We start from the raw sequence: 10,261 nt of genomic DNA on the forward strand, positions 1-10,261 counted from the left end.
CGTGAAATATAACACCACTGTATATATATATCCATAATAACAAAATTAATAGTATTAAAAAACAGTCACGTTTTTATTAAAAACAACACTATTATTCAACAAAAACGCAAATAAAACAGATTGTCATTCAATATAACACCACTGTTTATGCATATGTATATTAATCCATAATTTTAGAATTAAAATACTAATTAAAACAGTCACATTTTTGACATAGAATAATCATACTAAACATGTATCATCAAACAACACGTTTTAATATTACTCTTTTCATGCTGTATTACATTATCTAGTTAGATGTAAGACGGCATCTGATACCAATTGTTAGAACATGTGCAGCGAAAGCAAGCCTTCAATTCACGTATCACATACATGTAAACTAAATAATGATATAATTACGAGATTAGGAACCACTAACCTCTTGAAAACGTTGCACAGGTCCTCCTCAGAGCAATAATCTGGGGTTGCAGTCTTCTGCTATGATCCTAGTAAGACCTTAGACGAATTTACTTTTGGGTGGGCAAGAACAATACAACTCTAAAAAATAGGTCATTGAGTGAAAATGTCTTCCTTATTTAGACTCGTTTATGAGCCAAAGATGGCTCCAAAAATGTATAGGATTCTGCTTGTGCAAGTAGAATCCTACTATAACTCTACATGATGACTTTTCTCCCAATTCTCTTCTTTTACCCAAGTCAGTCCAGGTTTTTACTAGATATAGCAGGGACCACCAAAATAGTAAGAGGCTACCAATTATGGCATAATTCAAATTTTTGGATGAATTAATTCCTACTATAATTAATTACAGTTTATTCTACTAAAAAACTATAATTGAACTCCTCAATATGAATTTCAAAAATTCACTAACACTTATTTTAACTTCCCATGTTAAGATCATATATACCAGTTAATTAAATTAAATCACTGATAATTTAATTTAATCAACTAATTAAGTCCTCTATAATTTCTCTTAAACTATTTCATGTGACAGATATAAAATTCATCGGTCGGGGTTTCACATTAAAACTTATAAGCTTACATAAATGGGTATCATCAAACTCAAAATCGAGTCATGGATTCTATCAACTAATTATTATTTCACAAATGATATTCGTTATTGTCCAATCTATTAGGCATACACTAACTCTAAATAGAGTTGTACATTTTGATAAATCAAAACAATAAACAAATCACATTGATCATAATAATTATATCAAGATTAGGAGTATAAGCTCATTTAATAAATTAGAGAAAATATTTTATATATATTCAGTACAAAAATATATTTTCTCTACTTGGTCCGTTTAATATACACTAAGTATACTAGTACAAGAAGTCGGAGTAAAACCACTCCCATAATCAAGATAAATTATACTATAATCTTGTGCTACAATCATCAAGATATTTTGCCCAATAATATCTTCGATTGTGAACATAGTTTATTAATTACGAGAACCGATAATTTAATCTTTTATGCATGAGTTAAGACTCCATACACTAAATTGTCTACTACATAACTAAAGGACACACATGTAACAAATGATCTAGCCTTCAAGAGTCTCGCACCGAAAATGAAAAAAATAACTCTTACATACTTGTCCATCCTTTTCCTATTAAAATCTCGTCCATTATATATGATATTTTATAAAATATACTCAGTATATATAGAATAAAAGTTCTCTGAGTCTAGTTTCCAGATCTTTAAACCGTTCATCATTTCAACATTCCTATAGAGGACTATTCCGATATTTCTCGCTCTTTTCATACAACCCTCGCTCTTTTCACACAGTTAAAACTTCTTTATAACAATCTCGTTTATTCCGATATTTTGTGACCGCTACAACATAATACTATTATAGAGGACATATATTATAACATAATATAAAAATTTGTATAAAGAAAACTTGGCTATTATAGTAAATATTGTTATAGAGGATGAGCAGCGGGGGAGCTGTCTAACTGTAGCCAACAACTATAAATCCACTAATCTAATGAACTAAACCAATGTACCAAGTATTCTAAACTACAACCAATATGTACGCTCAATACGACATGGTGACCCATGGAAAATCGAATTAAATCGAAAAATTGAGTTAATCCGACTTAATAATTTAACATTTATTAAGTTTGGTTTGGTATTGAACAAGAAAAAACAATCAAACCGACATATAAATATATTCATTCTTATAAAAAATTAAAAGTTTATATAATTTCTTTTTCAAAAAGTAGTCTAAAAATATTGGTATCTTTGCTTGAAACATATACTACTTAATATGACTGTTATAAATGGTTCATTTTTGTTTATTTAAATGCTTGATTTTAATGTTAATGATCACATTCTTGTCAAATTTTATTTAACTACTTCAATCTCTTCATTCTTTCATTTTCAAAAGCTAATATTTATTAACTCATATATCCTTTGTAAACAACAATTCCAAAAACTAAACAAGAGATATACTAATTGTTTAAGTTTCATATTAAGTTTTTCATCTCTTTTTAACGTGAGTTCCTATTACTATCTTTGCACAATATTCGTAAATCTAATAGAAAGAGTTTGTTAAATATTTGACGGAGACTAAAACTGCTCACTTTGGATAAACTTGAAGGACCAAACTGATGAAAAAGTATTTAAGGGACTACTTTGAATCTACCCAAATATAAGGGACCATTTTTATCATTTTCTCTCCTCTTCTCCCCCATTTTCTGTTCTATCTTTTGTTGCTTTTCAGAGGCAAAACCCTAGCAGGAAAAGGTACCATGAGCTCATCTTTGTTCTGAATTGTTCTTTAAGCCCTTAGGAAAAGAGACCTCTGCAGAAAATGGTAATGAATCTTTTTGTGCTTTGAAAGAGATTAACTTTTTTAGAAAAAAGATTAAATTTTTAATCTTTGCCTGTTTTACTCATACATATCTACTTAGCTAGAATTGCGAAGTAATCGTCCAATTTGCTTACTTATTTGATATATTCTCTATTTGGGTTATCGTTCGTAAGATAATTTGTAGTTTTTCATGTATCTGTGATTTTTTTTGCTAGTTGTATTGATAAAAGTTTGAAGCTTTGCTTTTTTCTCCATCCAAAATTCGACTTTAATCTGTGAAATTGGATTAATTATTGCTTTGGGTATCATTTCTGCCAACCCCAACTAGCTTGGGATTGAGGAGTAGTTATTGTTGTTCAACTCCCAAGCTCACTCCTTTTTACTATTGTATGTCTAAAACATCTATGTTGTGTAATTTTTGGATCTCTAGTATTGCTCCCAATCCCAAGCAACAGAGATTTGAAGTTTCTTTGAGTGTCATATTCAGGTTAGGTTTGGTTTGAGATTATTTTTTTCCTTTCTATTTGAGATAACTCTTTTCCAATCTTGATGGCAGAGTTATAAGGGCTCTCTAACCCCATTTGAATAGAAAAAGTTCCCAGAGTGGGTGGTTTTTTACGGGATGGAGAAAAGACCCTTATTGTGGGAAAAAGACGGGAGGCTCTTGATGTTCGACCAAGGGTGTTGAAGTTGGATAGCATGATTTTTATGCCTATTTGTTCATATAATGTCTTCATATTTGTTGTTGGATGTGCATTTTCCCTTTTGTTGTAAGTTGTAGGTGCTTCACTTGCATCATTTGCAAGAAACTTTCTGCGTGTTGTTAAACTTGTTTTAGTTAGTCTGTGATATATCCTTTGGAACAATGGTTCAAATGCAAGTTTCACATTCAAATGTTTAGTTTCCCGTATTCTTTTACTCACTTTCACGTAGTTCTGCTTTCCTTTCTGTCTCCCTTCAGTTACCATTTTTTCGTGTCTTATCCCCAAGTATTTTGCCTTATCTGTATGTCAAATGTACTACATGAATTTTAAGCAGTAATAATAATAGCCCAAGGGCTTTGGTCTGGTGGTAAACGCGCAATCCGCGATGTGTGGGTTAAGCTCACTTCGCGAGTTCGCACCTTGCTGCATGCAAAACTCTGGCAATTAAGTGGAGAAGGGAAGAAGGGCATGCCCATTATTCCCTGAGCTTGAACAATGTGCCAACTGGTTCTCACGAATTTCTTGATTATCAAAAAAAAAATTAAGCAGTAGTAATTGTGTAAACAGGCTGCTTCTTGCGTTTGATTAAACGAGTATAATTAAACGAGTATAATTGAGATCATACTTATTTCCAAACTGTGCATCAGACCACACCATTGATAGTGGGACTGTCTGTTGCTGCTGCTGCATATGCTGGAAGGTATGGCATCCAAGCTTGGCAAGCATTCAAGGCCAGACCACCCACTGCAAGAATGCGTAAATTTTATGAAGGAGGTTTTCAGCCTAAAATGACGAGGAGGGAAGCAGCTCTTATTCTTGGAGTCAGGTATGTTCTGTCATTCTTGTTAAGACTTGGTGGGATTTCCAACACGCAATGTGCAGAATCATCTTTTGTGAAGGCCTCCTATTTTGTCAATCACAAAGAACTTGATTGTGCAGTTTGTACATTTTAATCTGACATGCCCTCAGAGTTTTGGGTCTAGTGGCAAGAGCATAGCTTGTGATGTGTGATTAAGGCGCGTGTCACGGGTTCGAACCCTGTCGCAGAAAAAAGCCTTGGTATTTAAGTGGAGAAGGGTAGAGGGGCGGACCCATTATCCACCAAGACAAAAGACTACTCTGTGACACTGTTAATATCCTATACCTTAATTGTATCAATGTTGCTATGACTTAAGCAATGATCTAAAGTTGTAAGATGAAACCTTTGTCAAAGTATGTTGATATTCTTTATCTTTGGTTCAATTTCCTTGCGTGGAAATAAGTTAGTTGCCAGCCTACATGTATGCCTTCTTTTTTTTCCATGTCTTATTCAGATAAGATTTCCCATGCTTGATCATAGAATACATTACAAATCTGAAGATGCTCATTATTTGCATAGATGGGGAGATGGCTTATGGTCGTTTTAATGGTACTGCATTGATGTATATCCACAATAATGTCATTGCAGATATAAGAAATAACATTATAATGACTATACATAATTAAGAGTAGTGTCAATGTGTCCCTTGCTAAAGGATGCAGACATATGGTGAAAACAAGTTTTGGATGGTAGATTTTGAACATTTAATATTTTCGTGTTGCACATTGATATTGACCACTCTAACTCATTCTAGCTTATGTTAATTTATCTCAGAATACTATTTATATTAACAGGAGAAACGTCAATTTATGTTTCTTACTAGGAAGCAAAATTGAAGCGATGCAAATATTAGTGAAAAATGAGTTTTCTTTTGTGGATTTTGGAGATTTGTTATTTTCTTGCATAATCATATTTACCATAATAAATTACTTACTAAATTTAAATCTTAGTTAGCAATATTTATTATTTTTCTTCATTAAGCGTTATAAATAAATATTGCTCTCTTGATCCCAATTTATATGACATTCTTTCAGTTTGGTATGTCCCAAAATGTTGACACTATTCCACCGATAATGTTTAAATTCATTTTTTACGACTCTTCAACTTCAATTCTTTTGTTTCATTTAACTATTCAAAATTTCTCTGTGTGACCTATAGGTCAAGGGTTCGAGCCATGGAATCGGCCATTGATGCTTGCATTAGGGTAGGATGCCTACATCACATCCCCTTGGGGTGAGGCCCTTCCCTGAACCCTGCGTGAACGCGGGATGCTTCGTGCATCGGGCTGCCCTTTTTTAACTAATCAAAATCTAAACTATGATGTGACGTTTTCTCTATTGAACTTGTCAATTATTTATTTAATACTTTCTTCCCGTAATAGTTTTGTATCTTTGTTAACCATACACTAGCCTTCCACAACTCACATCTCCTTTGTTAAACGTAAATACAAACTAGCCATACTTGTGCATTCTTGAAATTCGAGATCAGAAGAAGGTAGAGATGTTAAATCACAGCTGATCTATGGGAAAGGCCCCTTTGAAGGATTAACTCCTCTTTTTTAAAACTATCCTGTACCCGATACACCCGATACACATTAGTCTGACTAATCTAGATTCGCGTCGCATAGGGTCCTTTAAAGGGGGAAGCGCTCCCTACCAGGATATTTCCATTCACCAGGCTCAAACCCGAGACCTCTGGTTAGGGGTGGAGGGATCCCATTTATCACATTATATGCATCCCCTGGTGGTGAAGGATTAACTACTCAATCTTTTGAAACATGACTGATAGATGTATTAAATGGTTTATAGCATAAGTATGGTGGTTCTTCATTTCCTTAACTTTTTTCCCCGGGAGTCTTCTTGGTCAAGTGTCTCTGAGATTGACATTAGTTTGACATGGTTGCTAAGTAAAAAGCAATGCTTTTGAGACAAGTCAAAAGTGCATGCTGGCATCAGGTTTTGATGCTCTTGCACCGAAGACAACTACAGTGATCTCTTTGAGATGAAGTGGAAAAATCCCTTCTTTTCCCTATTTCCTTTCAATAGATCATATAGATAGTAACACTTTATCTTCTCCAAGAAGGCCATATTTAGATGCTTTGGTATCTTCTTATAACATGATGAGATTCAGCTAGTACTTTATGTTTGAGCTATGAGGAGATGATTTGAGACATGTGGGGTAATCTCCGCTTTCAAATCAGTATGCCGCTTGTAGTAGAATATATGGGCAAATAACATATTTAATTTGTTTCTTATTATCCCTCAGGTTTCATTTCCTGACTTTTGGTCTAGTATGCTTTGTCGCCTATCTCCCCTCTCCCCCTTATAGGCTTGTGGTTTGGTTGATTGTAATAATATATACTCCCATACTTGTTAAAGTGGAGAAAAGTATTATCAATTCATTTTCCACTAAGTATTTGCACATTCAACAGGGAAAGCACGCCACCAGAGAAAGTGAGGGAGGCACATAGGAAAGTGATGGTTGCCAACCATCCAGATGCAGGGGGCAGTCACTACCTTGCTTCAAAAATTAATGAAGCAAAAGACATATTGACTGGAAAGACTAAGAACAGCGGATCTGCATTTTAATCTCAGCTGAGTCTCCTTGTTGCTTTAGAAGTTCCAAATTCATGCTTTCTGGCACTAGACACTAAAATTTTGAGTGGAAGTGGATTAATTCTTTGGACCAAGAAGCTGTATCTTAGTTGGAGAAGGGAAACCTTTGTCAGTTGTGCGCATTCGCTGAATGCGAAGAAGCTTAATGGAGTATTAAGCTAATATGTACTTTATTAATTGATGACACAGTTCATGGTTGAAGTTTGTTTCTTCTTTGTTAGGATGCTGGAAACAAGCATATGTGCTGAATAATCAGATTATTATTATACAGCCCTGATAGTTCTGAATTACTTCCATTTTAGAAGTGATTCCTGCAATTTGTGAACCAACTCTATTGGTTGCATGACATCTTAAGATAAGGGAAAAAGGTTAAATTTGCTGCTATACTATTTGAAATTAAGTTATTTTATTAGACTTTTGATTTAATATTGTCCTACCTTTATATAAAAGTTTCATTTTTATCCTTGACCCATAACGCAAGCGCTAACATCAGAGTAATTTTAAATCATAGTCTAAAATTGAGGAGTAAATTTTGAACATTTTTTCTAAAAGAATTTGGACCAACTTCATGCTGCAGTTTTCTCTTAATGAGAAGGACATACAAGATGATTTGCTTAAGGCAAGGGTATAAATGGACAAAAAATAAAATAGAGGATGAAATTGAGCAATTTTAAATGTTGTTGGGCAGAATCAAAACTTTTCCTGTTAGATAATATGACTGTTCATTCGCTTGACGGTTACTCTCAAGTCTTAGCCAAATTTAGAGCTCTAGTCTCATGTGTGGAAATATGCGGACCAAAAGTGCAGAACTGTTTTAATTGAAGATTAAAAATGTTTAGTTTGAAATTAAAAGGACTAAAATTAAAATTTGCTAAAAAGGGAATAAGATGTGCAATTATCCCTTTACCCCTCGCACAACTTCCTTAACAGTAATCCATTTTGTTTGGTAGGAAATCATTTACTCTGGCACTCCTATTGTATGTGTTACCATTATCATCTGACGATAGTTTCGCAAATTCTGACTAGATCTTCATAAATTTGGTTTATGAATTATTTGATCCAAAAAAAAAAAAAAAAAAAGAAATAACAAAAATCTGTTGTTTAAGTCTAGACAACCAACTGATAATGAAAGATGATAACTTAATTAAACAACACATACAATAGGCACATGCATGTGTATTTTATGTATTTAATTAAAGAAAATAGTTGTTCAAAGTTCAAACTAATAAAACCAGAAAAGGTATACGATATCCCTAAAGAAAGATTACCCCATCTTTACCAACTAAGCTTTACTAAGATATCACAACTTCCAGAATAAATTAATTAGGTAGGACATATATATGCAGATGCTAAAATATGGCTGTATGAATAAATAACTTACCCCCCCCCCCAACGTTGGGGACATAAGTGGATTCAGATTTTTAATTTTATGGGTTCAAGATTCTGATTTCAATTAGTGATCCATCATCTTGTTTGAGTTATGAGTTTGTAGCTCAATTTTTTCAGCAATTTTCGTAAATTTTGTAAAATACAGGCCTATAATAAAAGTTATGAGTTCAATTGAATTCATAGCTAAACAATTGGATCCGCCCCTAGTTGGGGAGGGATATTAGTATGAAAATAATTTACACACATTCAATATTTAAACAAAATTATAGTTTATCATAATTAAGTGATAAAATGAGGTGAAAATGTGTTTGTTATAATTAAATAGTAATTTGTTTTTATGCAAATACATGCAATGCATTTGTTAGTTTGACATAATTAATAGGTACACTACAATACCTTAGAATAAAAGGGAAAACCCTAAAGAATCTTTTGCCATAGAAAACACCAAAACCAGACAGCTCTATACTTTCTTGCACACATGCAAATGCCTAGCTAGTGAGTACTAATTATAATGTTTTGATTTCGACAGTCATTTTGCAAAATGTTAGGTTGTTTGGCCTAGAAGTAACATCACTTATCAGGTTGTCCCCTTTAACAATAATTTGGATTTGTCTTGTGTATGTATTATACCATGTCACATTTCAGGGTCCAAATCATTAACTAACAAAAATTGTTTGGGGAAGTGCGTGGAGTAAGTCCTTTGTTTTCTCAAAGTAAATTTGTTGTGAAATATAATATATGACGTTCTAAAACAATAAAAAGTATTTTTTTTATTCGTCCTAATAGCTTCAATTAGTAGAGTATTAATTAGGGCAAAAATTACTTTTAGTCCGTAATCAAAATTATTTATATCCGATAGTCATAAAAATGTATAAATTTATATATATATACATTTATTCGGCTATTATTTTGAGAACGGCTATACAATATTATTTTTTTATTTAATTAAGCGAGACATTTAATAGAGAAACAAAAGATTTTAGTTAAATATTTAATGATTAAGCATATTAATTTTTTTTTAAAAAGGTGTAAATTTTTATGATTTTACCAGACAGATGGCCAAGTCCTCATCAAACATCTTTACTTATGAGATTTCACATGAAGTAAGAAATTCAAAAGAATAACAGAAATCATGCAATAGTACATTGATGATAAATGAGATTCACTTGCTTGTTGCGGCTTTCTTAAAAGTTGATACTTGACTTAAACCTAAAGTGAGGTATATTGTATTTTCACAACAAATCTGAATAGGCTTCATATATTTGGTTAATGAATTTAAAAAAGGAAAAATCCTTTTTTAAAACTAAAACCTTGATAACTAACTGACAACGAAGCATAATTCATTTAAGAAGATACAAGTTAGGTGCATGCATATATTAAGTATTTAATTAAAGAAAAAAAATGTTCATAACTAACAAAGAAAGTCCTTTTTCAACAAACACGATTCTAGATAACACAAATTAGGTTAAATACATCGAAACGAACTCTATAAACAAGTGCAATCCTCTCTTCGCCAACTCTTTATCTTTGTTGGGATTTTTGGTACCTTAGAATCAAAGAGACAACTCTAAAGAATCTTTTGCCACGTAGCAAAACTCCAAAACCAAACAGCTCTAGTCTTCTTGCACACATAAAAGGGCAGCCCGGTGCATGTAGGATCCGGAAAAGTCGAAAAGGGTTGCACCCTAAGGGGTGTGAACTGTGAAGTACACATCCTACCCTAATGCAAGCATTAATGGCTGTTTTCATGACTCGGCCCGTAACATATAAGTCACACAAAGATAACTTTATCGTTTCTCAAGGCTCAAATAAATTAAATTACATGTTTTTTAGTTAACCTTTCATTTTTCAAAATGTTAGTTAATTAGTTTGTTT

The 10,261-nt window shown here is 32.9% G+C and overlaps 1 protein-coding gene across 1 annotated transcript; it reads left to right on the forward strand.

Annotated features, from left to right (window-relative positions):
* Positions 1 to 2,681: 2,681 nt before the first annotated feature.
* LOC107799119 (mitochondrial import inner membrane translocase subunit TIM14-1) lies at positions 2,682 to 7,287 on the forward strand. Its single transcript, XM_016622195.2, has 3 exons — positions 2,682 to 2,822; positions 4,171 to 4,349; positions 6,814 to 7,287. Exons 1-3 carry the CDS (start codon positions 2,820 to 2,822, stop codon positions 6,968 to 6,970), a joined length of 339 nt encoding a protein of 112 aa, XP_016477681.1. The 5' UTR covers positions 2,682 to 2,819; the 3' UTR covers positions 6,971 to 7,287.
* The last annotated feature ends 2,974 nt before the right edge of the window (positions 7,288 to 10,261 follow it).

This window comes from Nicotiana tabacum, chromosome 24 (genome assembly GCF_000715075.1).
Source record: "Nicotiana tabacum cultivar K326 chromosome 24, ASM71507v2, whole genome shotgun sequence".
In the NCBI taxonomy this organism is placed as follows: Eukaryota; Viridiplantae; Streptophyta; class Magnoliopsida; order Solanales; family Solanaceae; genus Nicotiana; species Nicotiana tabacum.